Here is a 24,104-nt window from a genome sequence, read left to right on the forward strand (position 1 = left end):
CTAACAGAGGAGGGACTTCCTGTCTGAGGCCTCCATCATGGGTCAGTATCGAGGGGGGGCTCTGAAAGATGGATACACTAACTAACAGAGGAGGGACTTCCTGTCTGAAGCCTCCATCATGGGTCAGTATCGAGGAGGGGGGCTCTGAAAGATGGATACACTAACTAACAGAGGAGGGACTTCCTGTCTGAGGCCTCCATCATGGGTCAGTATCGTGAGGGGGGACTCTGAAAGATGGATACACTAACTAACAGAGGAGGGACTTCCTGTCTGAGGCCTCCATCATGGGTCAGTATCATGTGGAGGAGGGGGACTCTGAAAGATGGATACACTAACTAACAGAGGAGGGACTTCCTGTCTGAGGCCTCCATCATGGGTCAGTATCGAGGAGGGGGGGGGGCTCTGAAAGATGGATACACTAACTAACAGAGGAGGGACTTCCTGTCTGAGGCCTCCATCATGGGTCAGTATCGTGTGGGGGGGCTCTGAAAGATGGATACACTAACTAACAGAGGAGGGACTTCCTGTCTTAGGCCTCCATCATGGGTCAGTATCGTGTGGGGGGGCTCTGAAAGATGGATACACTAACTAACAGAGGAGGGACTTCCTGTCTGAGGCCTCCATCATGGGTCAGTATCGTGTGGAGGAGTGGGGGGGGGGGACTCTGAAAGATGGATACACTAACTAACAGAGGAGGGACTTATCTTTCATATGCACAGGAAACAACACGGTACTATGCAGTACTATGCAGTACTATGCAGTACTATGCAGTACTATGCAGTACTATGCAGAGCTAACTTGTCCTCGAAACAGTGCAACAGCTACAGAAAATATTCAATGAAAAACAACGTGTTAGTGTGTTTAAATGTGTATTAGTGTTTTAATTTGGGTATACATGTGTATTTGTGTGTGTATTAATGTGTTTTAATGTTTTTTAATGTGTTTTAATGTGTATTGTGTGTGTATTAATGTGTGTATTAATGTGTGTATTAATGTGTGTATTAATGTGTATTAATGTGTATTAATGTGTGTATTAATGTGTGTATTAATGTGTATTAATGTGTATTAATGTGTGTATTAATGTGTGTATTAATGTGTGTATTAATGTGTATTAATGTGTATTAATGTGTATTAATGTGTGTATTAATGTGTATTGTGTGTGTATTAATGTGTGTATTAATGTGTATTAATGTGTATTAATGTGTGTATTAATGTGTGTATTAATGTGTATTAATGTGTATTAATGTGTGTATTAATGTGTGTATTAATGTGTGTATTAATGTGTATTAATGTGTATTAATGTGTATTAATGTGTATTGTGTGTGTTTAAATGTGTATTGTGTGTGTTTAAATGTGTATTAATGTGTATTGTGTGTGTATTAATGTGTATTAATGTGTATTAATGTGTATTAATGTGTGTGTGTATTAATGTGTATTAATGTGTATTGTGTGTGTATTAATGTGTTTTAATGTGTATTAATGTGTATTAATGTGTTTTAATGTGTATTAATGTGTATTAATGTGTATTAATGTGTATTAATGTGTATTGTGTGTGTATTAATGTGTATTAATGTGTATTAATGTGTATTAATGTGTATTAATGTGTTTTAATGTGTATTGTGTGTGTATTAATGTGTATTAATGTGTATTAATGTGTATTAATGTGTATTGTGTGTGTATTAATGTGTATTGTGTGTGTATTAATGTGTTTTAATGTGTATTAATGTGTATTAATGTGTATTGTGTGTGTTTTAATGTGTATTAATGTGTGTATTAATGTGTATTAATGTGTATTAATGTGTATTAATGTGTATTTTGTGTGTATTAATGTGTATTAATGTGTATTAATGTGTGTTGTGTGTATTAATGTGTTTTAATGTGTTTTAATGTGTATTGTGTGTATTAATGTGTGTATTAATGTGTTTTAATGTGTATTGTGTGTGTATTAATGTGTTTTAATGTGTATTGTGTGTGTATTAATGTGTATTAATGTGTATTGTGTGTATTAATGTGTTTTAATGTGTTTTAATGTGTATTAATGTTTATTAATGTGTATTAATGTGTATTAATGTGTTTTAATGTGTATTAATGTGTATTAATGTGTGTTGTGTGTATTAATGTGTTTTAATGTGTTTTAATGTGTATTGTGTGTATTAATGTGTGTATTAATGTGTTTTAATGTGTATTAATGTGTATTAATGTGTATTAATGTGTATTAATGTGTATTGTGTGTGTATTAATGTGTGTATTAATGTGTTTTAATGTGTATTGTGTGTGTATTAATGTGTATTAATGTGTATTGTGTGTGTATTAATGTGTGTATTAATGTGTCAGGTCAATTCCAATCTGTAGGTCAGTTCCAGCACCCCAATATCATCCACCTGGAAGGAGTCATCACGGCTTCCTGTCCTGTTATGATACTGACTGAGTTTATGGAGAATGGGGCCCTCGACAGCTTCCTTAGGGTGAGGAGGGAGGGAGGGAGGGAAGGAGGGAGAGAAGGAGAGAGAGAAGGAGGGAGAGAGAGGGAAGGAGTCATCACAGCTTCCTGTCCTGATACTGACTGAATTTATAGAGAATGGGGCCCTCGACAGCTTCCTTAGGGTGAGGAGGGAGGGAGGGAGGGAGGGAAGGAGGGAGAGAAGGAGGGAGAGAAGGAGAGAGGGTGAGAAGGGAGGGAGAGGGAAGGAGTCATCACAGCTTCCTGTCCTGATAATGACTGAATTTATAGAGAATGGGGCCCTCGACAGCTTCCTTAGGGTGAGGAGGGAGGGAGGGAGGGAGGGAAGGTGAGAGGGTGAGAAGGGAGGGAGGGAGGGAGTTTATGGAGAATGGGGCCCTCGACAGCTTCCTTAGGGTGAGGATGAGGGGAGGGGTCTATCTGTAGTCTGTATCTGTCTGTTTCATCGTTGATATTCTCTCCCCCAGTTAAACGATGGTCAGTTCACACCTATCCAGCTGGTGGGAATGTTACGTGGGATAGCATCAGGTAGGAAGTACACTTTATTTAATGTTTAACGACTAAGGGCTTAGGTTCTTAGGCACAGCTCTGAGTACACAGCCTGGATACGGCCCTTAGCCCTGTTATATTGGCCTTATACCACAAACCCCTGAGGTGCCTTACTGCTATTAGAAACTGGTTGGAAGAGTACAAATAAATGTATTTGTCTTACCCATGGTATATGGTCTGATATACCACGGCTGTCAGCCAATCAGCATTCAGGGCTGGAACCACCCGGTTTCTATAATTATTCGTGCAGGTGTATGACGTCACCCTAGTGTTGTGTGCTGCTTGTCTGTTTATGTGTCACTTCCTGTCTCCAGGTATGAAGTATCTATCGGAGATGAGCTATGTCCATCGAGACCTGGCAGCTCGCAACATCCTAGTCAACTCTAACCTGGTCTGTAAGGTATCTGACTTCGGCCTGTCACGATTCCTCCAGGAGAACTCCTCTGACCCCACATACACCAGCTCACTGGTAAATACACCCTAAATACACCCTATCTACCCCCCTAACTACCCCTACCTAACATACACCAGCTCACTGGTAAATACACCCTAAATACACCCTATCTACCCCCCTAACTACCCCTACCTAACATACACCAGCTCACTGGTAAATATACCCTATCTACCCCCCTAACTACCCCTACCTAACATACACCAGCTCACTGGTAAATATACCCTATCTACCCCCCTAACTACCCCTACCTAACATACACCAGCTCACTGGTAAATACACCCTAACCCCCTAACTACCCCTACCTAACATACACCAGCTCACATCTACCCCCTAACTACCCATTCCTAACCCTAACCAGCTCACTGGTAAATACACCCTCTAACTACTTCCTAACCCTAACCAGCTCACTGGTAAATACACCCTCTAACTACCCTTCCAACCTAACCAGCTCAACTACACCCTAACTACCCCTTCCTAACCCTAACCAGCTCACTGGTAAATACACCCTAACTACCCTTCCTAACCCTAACCAGCTCACTAAATACACCCCTCTCCTAACCCTAACCAGCTCACTGGTAAATACACCCCTCTAACTACCCCTTCCTAACCCTAACCAGCTCACTAACTACACCCCTCTAACTACACCCTAACCCTAACCAGCTCACTGGTAAATACACCCTCTAACTACCCCTTCCTAACTAACCAGCTTCCTAACCTAACTAACACCAGCTCACTGGTAACCCCTTCCTAACACACCAGCTCACTAATCTACCCCTTAACTACCCCTTCCTAACCCTAACCAGCTCACTGGTAAATACACCCCTACCTAACTACACCCCCTTCCTAAACCCTAACCAGCTCACTGGTAAATACACCCTAAATACACCCTATCTACCCCTAACTACCCCTACCTAACATACACCAGCTCACTGGTAAATACACCCTATCTACCCCTATAACTACCCCTTCCTAACCCTAACCAGGTCACTGGTAAATACACCCTAAATTATCTACCCCCTAACTACCCCTACCTAACAGCACTGGTAAATACACCCTATCTACCCCTATAACTACCCCTTCCTAACCCTAACAGCCCTACCCTTCTATCTACCCTAACTACCCCTACCCTACCCAGCTCACTACCCTATCTACCCCTACCCCTAACTACACCAGCTCCTGGTAAATATACCTATCTACTAACCCCTACCTAACATACCCAGCTCCTATCTAACTAACATACACCAGCTCACCCTACCTAACCCTACTAACCAGCCTAACTACCCCCCTACCTAACTACCCCTACCTAACATACACCAGCTCACTGGTAAATACACCCTATCTATCTAACCCCTAACTACCCCTTCTAACTACCCCTTTCCCCTAACCAGCTCACTGGTAAATACACCCTCTAACTACCCCTTCCTAACCCTAACCAGCTCACTGGTAAATACACCCTCTAACTACCCCTCAACCCTAACCAGCTCACTGGTAAATACACCTCTAACACCCTAAACTGGTAAATACACCCTAAATACACCCTATCTACCCCCTAACTACCCCTACCTAACATACACCAGCTCACTGGTAAATACACCCTATCTACCCCTATAACTACCCCTTCCTAACCCTAACCAGCTCTAACCCTGCCTCTAAACCCCTACCTAACCCCCTAAATACACCCTCTAATCTAACTACCCCCTAACTACCCCCTACCTAACTAATACACCACGCTCAGCCTCTAAACCCCTACCTAACCCTACCCAGCCTCTAACTACCCCCCTATACCAGCTCACCCTATCTACCCCCTAACTACCCCTTCCTAACCCTAACCAGCTCACTGGTAAATACACCCTCTAACTACCCCTTCCTAACCCTAACCAGCTCACTGGTAAATACACCCTAAATACACCCTATCTACCCCCCTAACTACCCCTACCTAACATACACCAGCTCACTGGTAAATACACCCTATCTACCCCTATAACTACCCCTTCCTAACCCTAACCAGCTCACTGGTAAATACACCCTAAATACACCCTATCTACCCCCTAACTACCCCTACCTAACATACACCAGCTCACTGGTAAATACAATCTACCCCTATAACTACCCCTTCCTAACCCTAACCAGCTCACTGGTAAATACACCCTAAATACACCCTATCTACCCCCCTAACTACCCCTACCTAACATACACCAGCTCACTGGTAAATACACCCTATCTACCCCTATAACTACCCCTTCCTAACCCTAACCAGCTCACTGGTAAATACACCCTAAATACACCCTATCTACCCCCCTAACTACCCCTACCTAACATACACCAGCTCACTGGTAAATACACCCTAAATACACCCTATCTACCCCCCTAACTACCCCTACCTAACATACACCAGCTCACTGGTAAATATACCCTAACTACCCCTACCTAACATACACCAGCTCACTGGTAAATATACCCTATCTACCCCTAACTACCCCTACCTAACATACACCAGCTCACTGGTAAATATACCCTATCTACCCCTAACTACCCCTACCTAACATACACCAGCTCACTGGTAAATATACCCTATCTACCCCCTAACTACCCCTACCTAACATACACCAGCTCACTGGTAAATACACCCTATCTACCCCCCTAACTACCCCTACCTAACATACACCAGCTCACTGGTAAATACACCCTATCTACCCCCCTAACTACCCATTCCTAACCCTAACCAGCTCACTGGTAAATACACCCTCTAACTACCCCTTCCTAACCCTAACCAGCTCACTGGTAAATACACCCTCTAACTACCCCTTCCCAACCCTAACCAGCTCACTGGTAAATACACCCTCTAACTACCCCTTCCTAACCCTAACCAGCTCACTGGTAAATACACCCTCTAACTACCCCTTCCTAACCCTAACCAGCTCACTGGTAAATACACCCTCTAACTACCCCTTCCTAACCCTAACCAGCTCACTGGTAAATACACCCTCTAACTACACCTTCCTAACCCTAACCAGCTCACTGGTAAATACACCCTCTAACTACCCCTTCCTAACCCTAACCAGCTCACTGGTAAATACACCCTCTAACTACCCCTTCCTAACCCTAACCAGCTCACTGGTAAATACACCCTATCTACCCCTCTAACTACCTTCTAACTACCCCTACCTAACATACACCAGCTCACTGGTAAATATACCCTATCTACCCCCCTAACTACCCCTACCTAACATACACCAGCTCACTGGTAAATACACCCTATCTACCCCTATAACTACCCCTTCCTAACCCTACCCAGCCTCTAACTACCCCTTCCTAACCCTACCCAGCCTCTAACTACCCCTACCCAGCCTCTAACTACCCCTTCCTAACCCTACCCAGCCTCTAACTACCCCTACCTAACCCTACCCAGCCTCTAACTACCCCTACCTAACATACACCAGCTCACTGGTAAATATACCCTATCTACCCCCCTAACTACCCCTTCCTAACCCTAACCTGCTCACTGGTAAATACACCCTATCTACCCCTATAACTACCCCTACCTAACATACACCAGCTCACTGGTAAATACACCCTATCTACCCCCCTAAGTACCTTCTAACTACCCCTACCTAACATACACCAGCTCACTGGTAAATACACCCTATCTACCCCTATAACTACCCCTTCCTAACCCTACCCAGCCTCTAACTACCCCTACCTAACCCTACCCAGCCTATAACTACCCCTACCTAACCCTACCCAGCCTCTAACTACCCCTACCTAACCCTACCCAGCCTCTAACTACCCCTACCTAACCCTACCCAGCCTCTAACTACCCCTACCCAGCCTCTAACTACCCCTACCTAACCCTACCCAGCCTCTAACCACCCCTACCCAGCCCTAAACCCCTACCTAACCCTACCCAGCCTCTAACTACCCCTACCTAACCCCTACCCCCCTAACTACCCTACCTAACATACACCAGCTCACTACACCCTAAATACACCCTATCTACCCCCTAACTACCCCTACCTAACATACACCAGCTACCCTAACTACCCCTACCTAACATAACCAGCTCACTGGTAAATATACCCTATCTCTAACTACCCCTACCCTAACATACACCCTCACTGGTAAATATACCCAGCCTCTAACTACCCCTACCTAACATACACCTAGCCCATCTAACTACCCCTACCTAACATACACCAGCTCACTGGTAAACACCCTATCTACCCCCTAACTACCCTACCTAACATACACCAGCTCACTGGTAAATAACCCTATCTACCCCTAACTACCCATTCCTAACCCTAACCAGCTCACTGGTAAATACACCTCTAACTACCCCTTCCTAACCCTAACCAGCTCAGTAAATACACCTCTAACTACCCCTTCCCAACCCTAACCAGCTCACTGGTAAATACACCTCTAAGCCTTCTTCCTAACCCTAACTGGTAAATACACCCCTAACTACCCCTTCCTAACCCTAACCTCAGTAAATACACCCTCTAACTACCCCCTTCCTAACCCTAACCAGCTCACTGGTAAAGCCTCTAACTACCCTTCCTAACCCTAACCAGCTCACTGGTAAATACAGCCTCTAACTACCCTTCCTAACCCTAACCAGCTCACTGGTAAATACACCTCTAACTACCCCTTCCTAACCCTAACCAGCTCACTGGTAAATACACCCTACCCCTCTAACTACCTTCTAACTACCTACCTAACATACACCAGCTCACTGGTAAATATACCCTATCTACCCCTAACTACCCCTACCTAACATACACCAGCTCACTGGTAAATACACCCTATCTACCCCTATAACTACCCTTCCTAACCCTACCCAGCCTCTAACTACCCCTTCCTAACCCTACCCAGCCCTCTAACTACCCCTACCCAGCCTCTAACTACCCCTTCCTAACCCTACCCAGCCTCTAACTACCCCTACCTAACCCTACCCCCTCTAACTACCCCTACCTAACATACACCAGCTCACTACCCTATCTACCCCCTAACTACCCCTTCCTAACCCTAACCTGCTCACTGGTAAATACACCCTATCTACCCCTATAACTACCCCTACCTAACATACACCAGCTCACTGGTAAATACACCCTATCTACCCCTAAGTACCTTCTAAACCCCCCTAACATACACCAGCTCACTGGTAAATACACCCTATCTACCCCTATAACTACCCCTTCCTAACCCTACCCAGCCTCTAACTACCCCTACCTAACCCTACCCAGCCTATAACTACCCCTACCTAACCCTACCCAGCCTCTAACTACCCCTACCTAACCCTACCCAGCCTCTAACTACCCCTACCTAACCCTACCCAGCCTCTAACTACCCCTACCCAGCCTCTAACTACCCCTACCTAACCCTACCCAGCCTCTAACTACCCCTACCTAACCCTACCCAGCCTCTAACTACCCCTACCTAATGGTGATGGTGAGAGGTTAGCATGTCTTGGGGATATGATATAAAATGCTAACCTCCCCTGTTATTGTAATGGTGAGAGGTTAGCATGTCTTGGGGGTATGATATAAAATGCTAACCTCCACTGTTATTGTAATGGTGGGAGGTTAGCATGTCTTGGAGGTATGATATATAATGCTAACCTCCCCTGTTATTGTAATGGTGAGAGGTTAGCATGTCTTGGGGGTATGATATAAAATGCTAACCTCCCCTGTTATTGTCATGCTGAGAGGTTAGCATGTCTTGGAGGTATGATATAAAATGCTAACCTCCCCTGTTATTGTAATGGTGGGAGGTTAGCATGTCTTGGGGGTATGATATAAAATGCTAACCTCCCCTGTTATTGTAATGGTGGGAGGTTAGCATGTCTTGGAGGTATGATATATAATGCTAACCTCCCCTGTTATTGTAATGGTGGGAGGTTAGCATGTCTTGGGGATATGATATAAAATGCTAACCTCCCCTGTTATTGTAATGGTGGAGGTTAGCATGTCTTGGGGGTATGATATAAAATGCTAACCTCCCCTGTTATTGTAATGGTGGGAGGTTAGCATGTCTTGGGGTATGATATAAAATGCTAACCTCCCCTGTTATTGTAATGGTGAGAGGTTAGCATGTCTTGGAGGTATGATATAAAATGCTAACCTCCTGTTATTGTAATGGTGGGAGGTTAGCATGTCTTGGAGGTATGATATATAATGCTAACCTCCCCTGTTATTGTAATGGTGGGAGGTTAGCATGTCTTGGGGATATGATATAAAATGCTAACCTCCCCTGTTATTGTAATGGTGGGAGGTTAGCATGTCTTGGGGGTATGATATAAAATGCTAACCTCCCCTGTTATTGTAATGGTGAGAGGTTAGCATGTCTTGGGGGTATGATATAAAATGCTAACCTCCCCTGTTATTGTAATGGTGAGAGGTTAGCATGTCTTGGGGGTATGATATAAAATGCTAACCTCCCCTGTTATTGTAATGGTGAGAGGTTAGCATGTCTTGGGGTATGATATAAAATGCTAACCTCCCCTGTTATTGTAATGGTGAGATGCTGATTAGCATGTCTTGGGGGTATGATATAAAATGCTAACCTCCCTGTTATTGTAATGGTGAGAGGTTAGCATGTCTTGGGGTATGATATAAAATGCTAACCTCCCCTGTTATTGTAATGCTGAGAGGTTAGCATGTCTTGGGGCTATGATATAAAATGCTAACCTCCCCTGTTATTGTAATGGTGAGAGGTTAGCATGTCTTGGAGGTATGATATAAAATGCTAACCTCCCCTGTTATTGTAATGGTGAGAGGTTAGCATGTCTTGGGGGTATGATATAAAATGCTAACCTCCCCTGTTATTGTAATGGTGAGAGATTAGCATGTCTTGGGGATATGATATAAAATGCTAACCTCCCCTGTTATTGTAATGGTGAGAGGTTAGCATGTCTTGGAGGTATGATATAAAATGCTAACCTCCCCTGTTATTGTCATGCTGAGAGGTTAGCATGTCTTGGGGCTATGATATAAAATGCTAACCTCCCCTGTTATTGTAATGGTGAGAGGTTAGCATGTCTTGGGGATATGATATAAAATGCTAACCTCCACTGTTATTGTAATGGTGAGAGGTTAGCATGTCTTGGGGGTATGATATAAAATGCTAACCTCCCCTGTTATTGTAATGGTGAGAGGTTAGCATGTCTTGGAGGTATGATATAAAATGCTAACCTCCCCTGTTATTGTAATGGTGAGAGGTTAGCATGTCTTGGGGGTATGATATAAAATGTTAACCTCCTCTGTTATTGTAATGGTGAGAGGTTAGTATGTCTTGGAGGTATGATATAAAATGCTAACCTCCCCTGTTATTGTAATGGTGAGAGGTTAGCATGTCTTGGGGGTATGATATAAAATGCTAACCTCCCCTGTTATTGTAATGGTGAGAGGTTAGCATGTCTTGGAGGTATGATATAAAATGCTAACCTCCCCTGTTATTGTAATGCTGAGAGGTTAGCATGTCTTGGGGGTATGATATAAAATGCTAACCTCCCTGTTATTGTAATGGTGAGAGGTTAGCATGTCTTGGGGATATGATATAAAATGCTAACCTCCCCTGTTATTGTAATGGTGAGAGGTTAGCATGTCTTGGGGGTATGATATAAAATGCTAACCTCCACTGTTATTGTAATGGTGAGAGGTTAGCATGTCTTGGGGTATGATATAAAATGCTAACCTCCCTGTTATTGTAATGGTGAGAGGTTAGCATGTCTTGGGGTATGATATAAAATGCTAACCTCCCCTGTTATTGTAATGGTGAGAGGTTAGCATGTCTTGGGGATATGATATAAAATGCTAACCTCCCCTGTTATTGTAATGGTGAGAGGTTAGCATGTCTTGGGGGTATGATATAAAATGCTAACCTCCACTGTTATTGTAATGGTGAGAGGTTAGCATGTCTTGGGGGTATGATATAAAATGCTAACCTCCCCTGTTATTGTAATGGTGAGAGGTTAGCATGTCTTGGGGTATGATATAAAATGCTAACCTCCCTGTTATTGTAATGGTGAGAGGTTAGCATGTCTTGGGGGTATGATATAAAATGCTAACCTCCCCTGTTATTGTAATGGTGAGAGGTTAGCATGTCTTGGGGGTATGATATAAAATGCTAACCTCCCCTGTTATTGTAATGGTGAGAGGTTAGCATGTCTTGGGGGTATGATATAAAATGCTAACCTCCCTTGTTATTGTAATGGTGGGAGGTTAGCATGTCTTGGGGGTATGATATAAAATGCTAACCTCCCCTGTTATTGTAATGGTGAGAGGTTAGCATGTCTTGGGGGTATGATATAAAATGCTAACCTCCCTTGTTATTGTAATGGTGGGAGGTTAGCATGTCTTGGGGGTATGATATAAAATGCTAACCTCCCCTGTTATTGTAATGGTGAGAGGTTAGCATGTCTTGGAGGTATGCTAACCTCCCCTGTTATTGTAATGGTGAGAGGTTAGCGTGTCTTGGAGGTATGCTAACCTCCCCTGTTATTGTAATGGTGAGAGGTTAGCATGTCTTGGAGATATGATATAAAATGCTAACCTCCACTGTTATTGTAATGGTGAGAGGTTAGCATGTCTTGGGGCTATGATATAAAATGCTAACCTCCCCTGTTATTGTAATGGTGAGAGGTTAGCATGTCTTGGGGGTATGATATAAAATGCTAACCTCCACTGTTATTGTAATGGTGAGAGGTTAGCATGTCTTGGGGATATGATATAAAATGCTAACCTCCCCCTGTTATTGTAATGGTGAGAGGTTAGCATGTCTTGGAGGTATGATATAAAATGCTAACCTCCCGTGTTATTGTAATGGTGAGAGGTTAGCATGTCTTGGAGGTATGATATAAAATGCTAACCTCCCGTGTTATCAATAAAAGTGACTCCAAAATGACACCATACATTAATTACCATTCATTTCTATTGAGCACGAAATAATCAGAAACACAACCAAAACAAAGTGCATCCACCAACTCTGTAGAGTCACGATGTAGTCACTGCTATGAATATGGAACCAAATACTGTGTATTACTTTAATACACATAGAAATGAATTTGTCCCATTACTTATGCACCCCTAATATGGGAGGGGGGGGGGACTATGTACATAAAGTGCTGTAATTTCTAATCGGTTCACCTGATATGAATGAAAATACCCTCAAATGAAAACTGACAGTCTGCACTTTGACTTCATAGTCCTTGTTTAGATTTCAAATCCAAACGTTTTGAGCCAAAAGAAGTCAAAATGCTTCACTGTCCCAATAATTACAGAGGACACTGTATATACCACAGAATCTATTAACTACCCTAAACTACCTCCTACCTACCGCACACTAAACCTACCAACCCTTCACTGTCCCAGTAATTACAGAGGACACTGTATATATCACAGAATCTATTAACTACCCTAAACTACCTCCTACCTACCGCACACTAAACCTACCAACCCTTCACTGTCCCAATAATTACAGAGGACACTGTATATACAGAATCAATACCCACCTCCTACCACGCACACTAAACCTACCAACCCTTCACTGTCCCAATAATTACAGAGGACACTGTATATATCACAGAATCTATTAACTACCCTAAACTACCTCCTACCGACCTACCCTACACTAACCCTACCAATCATACACTAACCCTAACGACCTCTAGAAATGGGCCCTACATACAGGGCCGGTCCTTGCTGTTCTGCCGCCCTAGGCGAGACCAAAACATGCCGCCCCCCGCAAAACTAGAAGAGTCCCAGTAAGCAAAATGACGTTAAAAAGGCATCTAAAAGTTAGGTTCAATTTAGGTTCTGAATGAAAGGTAAAACTACGTAATTTCCGGATGTTTAAAATAGGTGGGCCCATACGCCACTGGTTGAGAGGAATCGGCATTGTTTTTGGGGCAGAATTAGGTTTTATGTGTTGTTGGAGGTGTGACTTGGTCAGTTTAGCTCACCTCCTCCCCCCCCTCCCCCCACTCTCCCTCCCTCTCTCCCCTCCCTCCCTCCCCCCACTCTCCCCCACTCTCCCTCCCTCTCCTCCCTCCCTCCTCCCTCCCCCCTCCCCCTCCCCCTCCTCCCTCCCTCCCCCCTCCCCTCTCCTCCCTCCCTCCCCCCCTCCCCCTCCTCCCTCTCTCCCTCCCTCTCCCTCCTCCCCCTCCCTCCCTCTCCCTCTCCCTCCTCCCTCCTCCTCCCTCCACCCCTCTCTCCCCCTCCCCCTCCCTCCTCTCCCTCCCTCCCTCTCCCTCCCTCCCTCCTCCCTCCCCCTCCCCCTTCCCTCTCCCCTCCCCCTCCCTCCCTCCCCTCCCTTCCTTCCTTCCTCCCCCTCCCCCTCCCTCCCCCCCTCCCTCCCTCCTCCCCTCCCCCCCCTCCCTCCCTCCTCTCCCCCCCTCTCTCTATAGGGTGGTAAAATCCCCATACGTTGGACAGCTCCAGAGGCGATTGCGTTCAGGAAGTTTACATCGGCCAGTGACGCGTGGAGCTACGGCATCGTGATGTGGGAGGTGATGAGCTTGGGAACGGCCGTACTGGGACATGAGTAACCAGGATGTAAGGGCTATTTCTTTATATCTGATTGGTTCCAGACAGAAGTGTTTTTTTAGACAGACGTACTTTGAGCCGTTGTTTGACCCCCTAGTGTCCCACCTCCCTACCTAACACTGACCCCCCCACTAGTGTCCCCCTCCCTACCTAACACTGACCCCCCCCACTAGTGTCCCACTCCCTACCTAACACTGACCCCCCACTAGTGTCCCACTCCCTACCTAACACTGACCCCCCACTAGTGTCCCACTCCCTACCTAACACTGACCCCCCACTAGTGTCCCACTCCCTACCTAACACTGACCCCCCCACTAGTGTCTCACTCCCTACCTAACACTGACCCCCCACTAGTGTCCCACTCCCTACCTAACACTGACCCCCCCCACTAGTGCCCCACTCCCTACCTAACACTGACCACCCCCACTAGTGTCCCACTCCCTACCTAACACTGACCCCCCACTAGTGTTCCACTCCCTACCTAACACTGACCCCCACTAGTGTTCCACTCCCTACCTAACACTGACCCCCCCACTAGTGTCCCACCTCCCTACCTAACACTGACCCCCCCACTAGTGTTCCCTCCCTACCTAACACTGACCCCCCCACTAGTGTCCCACTCCCTACCTAACACTGACCCCCCCACTAGTGTCCCACTCCTACCTAACACTGACACCCCCCCACTAGTGTCCCACTCCCTACCTAACACTGACCCCCCACTAGTGTCCCACTCCCTACCTAACACTGACCCCCCACTAGTGTCCCTCTCCCTACCTAACACTGACCCCCTAGTGTTCCACTCCTACCTAACACTGACCCCCCCCCCCACTAGTGTCCCACTCCCTACCTAACACTGACCCCCCCCACTAGTGTCCCACTCCCTACCTAACACTGACCTCCCCCCCACTAGTGTCCCCTCCCTACCTAACACTGCCACCCCCACTAGTGTCCCCTCCCTACCTAACACTGACCCCCACTAGTGTTCCACTCCCTACCTAACACTGACCCCCCCCACTAGTGTCCCACTCCCTACCTAACACTGACCCCCCCCCACTAGTGTCCCACTCCCTACCTAACACTGACCCCCCCCTAGTGTCCCCTCCCTACCTAACACTGACCCCCCTAGTGTCCCCTCCCTACCTAACACTGACCCCCACTAGTGTCCCACTCCTACCTAACACTGACCCCCCAGTGTTCCACTCCTACCTAACACTGACCCCCCCCCACTAGTGTCCTCCCTACCTAACACTGACCCCCACTAGTGTCCCACTCCTACCTAACACTGACCCCCCACTAGTGCCCCACTCCCCTACCTAACACTGACCCCCCCACTAGTGTTCCACTCCCTACCTAACACTGACCCCCCCACTAGTGTCCCACTCCCTACCTAACACTGACCCCCCCTAGTGTTCCACTCCCTACCTAACACTGACCCCCCCCACTAGTGTCCCACTCCCTACCTAACACTGACCCCCCCCCCCACTAGTGTCCCTCCCTACCTAACACTGACCCCCCACTAGTGTTCCACTCCCTACCTAACACTGACCCCCACTAGTGTCCCACTCCCTACCTAACACTGACCCCCACTAGTGTTCCACTCCCTACCTAACACTGACCCCCACTAGTGTCCCACTCCTACCTAACACTGAGCCCCCCCCACTAGTGTCCCACTCCTACCTAACACTGACCCCCCCCACTAGTGTTCCACTCCCTACCTAACACTGACCCCCCACTAGTGTCCCACTCCCTACCTAACACTGACCCCCCCTAGTGTTCCACTCCCTACCTAACACTGACCCCCCCCCCCTAGTGTCCCACTCCTACCTAACACTGACCCCCCCCCCTAGTGTCCCACTCCCTACCTAACACTGACCCCCCCCCACTAGTGCCCCACTCCCTACCTAACACTGACCCCCCACTAGTGTCCCACTCCCTACCTAACACTACCTAACACTGACCCCCCCACTAGTGTTCCACTCCCTACCTAACACTGACCCCCCACTAGTGTTCCACTCCCTACCTAACACTGACCCCCCCACTAGTGTTCCACCCCCTACCTAACACTGACCCCCCCCCCACTAGTGTCCCACTCCCTACCTAACACTGACCCCCCTAGTGTTCCACTCCCTACCTAACACTGACCCCCCCTAGTGCCCCACTCCTACCTAACACTGACCCCCACTAGTGTCCCACTCCCTACCTAACACTGACCCCCACTAGTGTTCCACTCCCTACCTAACACTGACCCCCCACTAGTGTCCCACTCCTACCTAACACTGACCCCCCCCCACTAGTGTTCCACTCCCTACCTAACACTGACCCCCCACTAGTGTCCCACCCCTACCTAACACTGACCCCACTAGTGTTCCCCTCCCTACCTAACACTGACCCCCCCTAGTGTCCCTCCCTACCTAACACTGACCCCCCCCCCACTAGTGTCCCACTCCCTACCTAACACTGACCCCACTAGTGTTCCACTCCCTACCTAACACTGACCCCCCACTAGTGTCCCACTCCCTACCTAACACTGACCCCCCACTAGTGTCCCACTCCCTACCTAACACTGACCCCCCACTAGTGTCACCTCCCTACCTAACACTGACCCCCCCACTAGTGTCCCACTCCCTACCTAACACTGACCCCCCACTAGTGTTCCACTCCCTACCTAACACTGACCCCCACTAGTGTCCCACTCCCTACCTAACACTGACCCCCCACTAGTGTCCACTCCTACCTAACACTGACCCCCCTAGTGTCCACTCCCTACCTAACACTGACCCCCCCACTAGTGCCCCACTCCCTACCTAACACTGACCCCCCACTAGTGTCCACTCCCTACCTAACACTGACCCCCCACTAGTGTTCCACTCCTACCTAACACTGACCCCCCACTAGTGTCCCACTCCCTACCTAACACTGACCCCCCACTAGTGTCCCACTCCCTACCTAACACTGACCCCCCACTAGTGTCCCACTCCCTACCTAACACTGACCCCCCCCCCCACCAGTGTCCCACTCCCTACCTAACACTGACCCCCCCCACTAGTGTCCCACTCCCTACCTAACACTGACCCCCCACTAGTGTCCCACTCCCTACCTAACACTGACCCCCCCACTAGTGTCCACTCCTACCTAACACTGACCCCCCACTAGTGTCCCACTCCCTACCTAACACTGACCCCCCCCACTAGTGTCCCACTCCTACCTAACACTGACCCCCCCACTAGTGTTCCACTCCCTACCTAACACTGACCCCCCACTAGTGTTCCACTCCCTACCTAACACTGACCCCCCCACTAGTGTCCCACTCCTACCTAACACTGACCTCCCCCTAGTGTCCCACTCCCTACCTAACACTGACCCCCCCCACTAGTGTCCCACTCCTACCTAACACTGACCCCCCCACTAGTGTCCCTCCCTACCTAACACTGACCCCCCACTAGTGTTCCACTCCCTACCTAACACTGACCCCCCCCCACTAGTGTCCCACTCCTACCTAACACTGACCCCCCCCTAGTGTCCACTCCCTACCTAACACTGACCCCCACTAGTGTCCCACTCCTACCTAACACTGACCCCCCACTAGTGTCCCACTCCCTACCTAACACTGACCCTCCCCCACTAGTGTCCCACTCCCTACCTAACACTGACCCCCCACTAGTGTCCCACTCCCTACCTAACACTGACCCCCCCCACTAGTGTCCCACTCCCCCTACCTAACACTGACCCCCCCACTAGTGTCCCACTCCCTACCTAACACTGACCCCCCCCCCACTAGTGTCCCACTCCCTACCTAACACTGACCCCCCACTAGTGTTCCACTCCCTACCTAACACTGACCCCCCCACTAGTGTCCCACTCCCTACCTAACACTGACCCCCCCTAGTGTTCCCACTCCCTACCTAACACTGACCCCCCCCCTAGTGCCCCACTCCCTACCTAACACTGACCCCCCCACTAGTGTTCCACTCCCTACCTAACACTGACCCCCCTAGTGTTCCACTCCCTACCTAACACTGACCCCCCCCACTAGTGTCCCACTCCCTACCTAACACTGACCCCCCCACTAGTGTCCCACTCCCTACCTAACACTGACCCCCCACTAGTGTCCCACTCCCTACCTAACACTGACCCCCCCCACTAGTGTGTCCCACTCCCTACCTAACACTGACCCCCCCACTAGTGTCCACTCCTACCTAACACTGACCCCCCCCACTAGTGTCCCACTCCCTACCTAACACTGACCCCCACTAGTGTCCCACTCCTACCTAACACTGACCCCCCACTAGTGTCCCACTCCCTACCTAACACTGACCCCCCCACTAGTGTCCCACTCCCTACCTAACACTGACCCCCCACTAGTGTCCCACTCCCTACCTAACACTGACCCCACTAGTGTCCACTCCCTACCTAACACTGACCCCCCCCCACTAGTGTCCCACTCCCTACCTAACACTGACCCCCCCACCAGTGTCCCACTCCCTACCTAACACTGACCCCCCCCACTAGTGTCCCACTCCCTACCTAACACTGACCCCCCCACTAGTGTCCCACTCCCTACCTAACACTGACCCCCCACTAGTGTCCCACTCCCTACCTAACACTGACCCCCCCACTAGTGTTCCACTCCCTACCTAACACTGACCCCCCCCCCCCACTAGTGCCCCACTCCCTACCTAACAACACTGTTCCCTCCCCCCACTAGTGTCCCAGTGTTCCACTCCTACCTAACACTGACCCCCCCCTAGTGCCCCACTCCCTACCTAACACTGACCCCCTAGTGTTCCACTCCCTACCTAACACTGACCCCCCTAGTGTCCACCCTACCTAACACTGACCTCACCCCCTAGTGTTCCACTCCCTACCTAACACTGACCCCCCCCTAGTGTTCCTCCTCCCTACCTAACACTGACCCCCCCTAGTGTTCCACTCCTACCTAACACTGACCTCCCCCCTAGTGTTCCACTCCCTACCTAACACTGACCCCCTAGTGTTCCACTCCCTACCTAACACTGACCCCCCCTAGTGTTCCACTCCCTACCTAACACTGACCCCCCCACTAGTGCCCCCACTCCCTACCTAACACTGACCCCCCCCTCCCCAGAGTGTCCCACTCCCTACCTAACACTGACCCCCCCGGAGTGTCTCCTCTCCCTACCTAACACTGACCCCCCCCCCCCCCACCAGTGTTCCACTCCCTACCTAACACTGACCCCCCCACCAGAGTGTTCCACTCCCTACCTAACACTGACCCCCCACCAGAGTGTCCCTCTCCCTACCTAACACTGACCCCCCCCCCCCCCCACCAGAGTGTCTCTCCACTCCCTACCTAACACTGACCCCCCCACCAGTGTGATCCTGCTACCTCCACTGGACTACTAGTGTCCCTCTCCCTACCTAACACTGACCCCCCCACTAGTGTTCCACTCCCTACCTAACACTGACCCCCCCCTAGTGTTCCACTCCCTACCTAACACTGACCCCCCCACCAGAGTGTTCCACTCCCTACCTAACACTGACCCCCCCCTAGTGTCCACCCACCTAACACTGACCCCCTCTAGTGTTCCACTCCCTACCTAACACTGACCCCCCACCAGAGTGTCTCCACTCCCTACCTAACACTGACCCCCCACCAGTGTCCTCTCACTCTCCCTACCTAACACTGACCCCCCACTAGTGTCCCACTCCCTACCTAACACTGACCCCCACCAGAGTGTTCCACTCCCTACCTAACACTGACCCCCCCACCAGAGTGTTCCACTCCTACCTAACACTGACCCCCCACTAGTGTCTCCACTCCCTACCTAACACTGACCCCCCCCCACCAGTGTCCACTCCTACCTAACACTCCCCCACTCCCTACCTAACACTGACCCCCCCACCAGTGTCTCTCCACTCCCCTACCTAACACTGACCCCCCCACCAGTGTCCCACTCCCTACCTAACACTGACCCCCCACCAGTGTCTCCCTACCTCCTCCCCCCTAGTGCCTACCTAACACTGACCCCCCACAGAGTGTCCCACTCCCTACCTAACACTGACCCCCCCCACCAGAGTGTCCCTCCTCTCCCTACCTAACACTGACCCCCACCAGAGTGTTCCACTCCCTACCTAACACTGACCCCCCCACCAGAGTGTCCCTCCTCTCCCTACCTAACACTGACCCCCCACCAGAGTGTTCCACCCCCCTCTCCTCTCCCTACCTAACACTGACCCCCCACCAGAGTGTCTCCCACTCCCTACCTAACACTGACCCCCCACCAGAGTGTCCCACTCCTACCTAGAACACTACCGTCCCCCCACCAGAGTGTCTCTCCTCCTCTCTCCCTACCTAACACTGACCCCCCCACCAGAGTGATCAATGCTACCTAGAACAGGACTACTCTGCCCCCCCCACCAGAGTGTCTCTCCTCTCCACTCCCTACCTAACACTGACCCCCCCCCCACCAGAGTGTCTCTCCTCTCCCTACCTAACACTGACCCCCCACCAGAGTGTCTCTCCTCCTCTCCCTACCTAACACTGACCCCCCACCCCACCAGAGTGTCTCTCCTCTCCCTACCTAACACTGACCCCCCCCACCAGAGTGTCCTCTCCTCTCCCTACCTAACACTGACCCCCCCCCACCAGAGTGTCTCTCCTCTCCCTACCTAACACTGACCCCCCCACCAGAGTGTCTCCTCTCTCCCTACCTAACACTGACCCCCCCACCAGAGTGTCTCTCTCTCTCTCTCCCTACCTAACACTGACCCCCCCCACCAGAGTGTCTCTCCTCTCCTCCCTACCTAACACTGACCCCCCCCACCAGGTGATCAATGCTCTAGAACCTAACACTGACCCCCCCACCAGAGTGTCTCTCCCTCTCCCTACCTAACACTGACCCCCCCCCACCAGGTGATCTCTCCTCTCCCTACCTAACACTGTCCCCCCACCAGAGTGTCCTCTCCTCTCCACTCCCTACCTAACACTGACCCCCCACCAGTGTCTCTCCTCTCCTACCTAACACTGACCCCCCCACCCAGAGTGTCTCTCCTCTCCTCTCCCTACCTAACACTGACCCCCCCACCAGAGTGTCTCTCCTCTCCCTACCTAACACTGACCCCCCCACCAGAGTGACTCTCCTCTCCCTACCTAACACTGACCCCCCACCAGTTGATCAATGCTATATAGAACAGAACTAGTGTCTGCCCCCCACCAGAGTGTCTCTCCTCTCCCTACCTAACACTGACCCCCCACCCCACCAGAGTGTCTCTCCTCTCCACTCCCTACCTAACACTGCCCTCCCACCAGAGTGTCTCTCCCCTCTCTCCCTACCTAACAGAAAACCACCCATCACCAGAGTGTCTCTCCTCTTCTCTCCCTACCTAACACTGACCCCCCACCAGAGTGTCCTCCTCTTCTCCCCTACCTAACACTGAGCCCCCTTCATGATTCATAAGTGTCTCTCCCCCTCCCTACCTAACACTGAAAACCCCCCACCAGAGTGTCTCCCCTCTCCTCCCCTACAGTAACACTGACCTCATCATGATTCATAATGTCTCCCCTCCTCTCCCTACCTAACACCCCCATCAGAGTTCTCTCCTCTCCCTACCTAACACTGACCCCCACCAGTTGATCAATGCTTATACAGGACTACTTTCTGCCCCCCACCAGAGTGTCTCTCCTCTCCTCTCCCTACCTAAACTGACCCCCCCACCAGTTGATCAATGCTATAGAACAGGACTACCGTCATGCCTGCCCCCCCACCAGAGTGTCTCTCCTTTCCCCCTACCTAAAACACTCATCATGATTCACCAGAGTGTCTCTCCTCTCCCTACCTAAAACACTGACCTCATCATGATTCATAATGTCTCCTCCTCTCTCCCCCTACAGTAAAACACCCCCACCAGAGTTCTAATGTCTCCTCTCCCTACCTAACAAAACCCACCTCCCATGATTCATAAGTGTCTCTCCTCTCCTCTCCCCCTACCTAACACTGATTCATAATGTCTCCTCCCTCCCTCTAACACTGACCCCCCACCAGTCTCCTGATTCCCTACCTAAACTGACCACCCCCCACCCCCACCAGAGTGTCTCTCCTCTCCCTCCCTTCTAACACTAAAACCACCTCATCATGATTCCACCCCCACCAGAGTGTTCTCCTCTACCTAAAACTACCTATCACTGATTCAGAGTGTCTCTCCTCTCCTCCCTACCTAACACCAACCTCCCACCATAGTGTCTCTCCTCTCTCTCCCTACCTAAAACCACATCATGATTCATAATGTCTCCCCCCCACCACAGTGTCCCTCCTCTGATCCCTACCTAAATGTCTCCCCCCCCACCAGGTGATCAATGCTATAGAACAGGACTACTCATCTGCCCCCCACCAAGTGTCTCCCTCTCCTTCTCCCTACCTAACACTGACCCCCCACCAGGTGATCAATGCTATAGAACAGGACTACCGTCTGCCCCCCACAGTGTCCCTCCTCTCTGACTCCCTCATGTTGGACTGTTGGCAGAAAGTAAAGAGCTGCTCATCATGATTCAACGTGGTCTCCCTCGATAGGCTGATCAGTAAACCCCGCCTCCTGAAGATCACACAACCGGACGGACCTCTTCTCCCCTACAGTCATGATTCAACACTCATCTGACAGAGAGAGAGGGGGGAGGGAGAGAGAGAGTAAAACCACCTCATCATGATTCATAATGAGAGCCTTCTCCCCTACAGTAAAACAACCTCATCATGATTCATAATGTCTCCCCCCTCTTCTCCCCCTACAGAGAGAAAGACCCATCATGATTCATAATGTCTTCCCTACAGTAAAACAACCTCATCATGATTCATAATGTCTTCTTTCTCCCTACAGTAAAACCACCTCATCATGATTCATAATGTCTTCTCCCCAGTAAAACCACCTCAGATGATTCATAATGTCTTCTCCCTACAGTAAAACAACCTCATCATGATTCATAATGAGAGGGAGAGAGAGTAAAACTACCTCATCATGATTCATAATGTCTCCCCTCTTCTCCCCTGATATTAAAAGCCAAACTCCTTCAGTTCATAACCTTTCATTTCTTCTCCCCTACTTTAAAATATATAGTGATTCATCAATGTCCCCCTCTTCTCCCTACAGTAAAACCACCTCATCGTGATTCATAATGTCTCCCCTCTTCTCCCCTACAGTAAAACCACCTCATCATGATTCATAATGTCTCCCCCTCTTCTCCCCTACAGTAAAACCACCTCATCATGATTCATAATGTCTCCCCCTCTTCTCCCCTACAGTAAAACCACCTCATCGTGATTCATAATGTCTCCCCCTCTTCTCCCCTACAGTAAAACAACCTCATCATGATTCATAATGTCTCCCCCTCTTCTCCCTACAGTAAAACCACCTCATCATGATTCATAATGTCTCCCCTCTTCTCCCCCTACAGTAAAACAACCTCATCATGATTCATAATGTCTCCCCTCTTCTCCCTACAGTAAAAACCTCATCATGATTCATAATGTCTTCTCCCTACAGTAAAACCACCTCATCATGATTCATAATGTCTCCCCCTCTTCTCCCCTACAGTAAAACCACCTCATCGTGATTCATAATGTCTCCCCCTCTTCTCCCCTACAGTAAAACAACCTCATCATGATTCATAATGTCTCCCCCTCTTCTCCCCTACAGTAAAACCACCTCATCATGATTCATAATGTCTTCTCCCCTACAGTAAAACAACCTCATCATGATTCATAATGTCTCCCCCTCTTCTCCCCTACAGTAAAACCACCTCATCATGATTCATAATGTCTCCCCCTCTTCTCCCCTACAGTAAAACCACCTCATCATGATTCATAATGTCTCCCCTCTTCTCCCCTACAGTAAAACAACCTCATCATGATTCATAATGTCTTCTCCCCTACAGTAAAACTACCTCATCGTGATTCATAATGTCTCCCCCTCTTCTCCCCTACAGTAAAACCACCTCATCATGATTCATAATGTCTTCTCCCCTCTTCTCCCCTACAGTAAAACCACCTCATCATGATTCATAATGTCTCCCCCTCTTCTCCCCTACAGTAAAACCACCTCATCATGATTCATAATGTCTCCCCCTCTTCTCCCC

The 24,104-nt window shown here is 49.1% G+C and overlaps 1 protein-coding gene across 2 annotated transcripts in view; it reads left to right on the plus strand.

The window, feature by feature from the left end:
- LOC115120524 (ephrin type-B receptor 4b-like) overlaps positions 1–22,462 on the plus strand; it is an 87,691-nt gene extending 65,229 nt beyond the window's left edge. Inside the window, exons 15-19 of one of the 2 annotated variants that reach the window (XM_065025118.1) lie at positions 2,335–2,465; positions 2,929–2,989; positions 3,325–3,479; positions 13,864–14,011; positions 22,418–22,462. In XM_065025118.1, coding sequence (XP_064881190.1) covers positions 2,335–2,465; positions 2,929–2,989; positions 3,325–3,479; positions 13,864–14,004 — 488 coding nt within the window. In that variant the 3' untranslated portion in view covers positions 14,005–14,011; positions 22,418–22,462. Of the gene's footprint in view, positions 1–2,334; positions 2,466–2,928; positions 2,990–3,324; positions 3,480–13,863; positions 14,012–22,327; positions 22,354–22,417 lie in introns of those variants that run through there. The other variant, XM_065025119.1, reaches the window with a different exon arrangement.
- The last annotated feature ends 1,642 nt before the right edge of the window (positions 22,463–24,104 follow it).

The sequence above is a fragment of the Oncorhynchus nerka genome, linkage group LG12 (assembly GCF_034236695.1).
Source record: "Oncorhynchus nerka isolate Pitt River linkage group LG12, Oner_Uvic_2.0, whole genome shotgun sequence".
Taxonomy (NCBI): Eukaryota; Metazoa; Chordata; class Actinopteri; order Salmoniformes; family Salmonidae; genus Oncorhynchus; species Oncorhynchus nerka.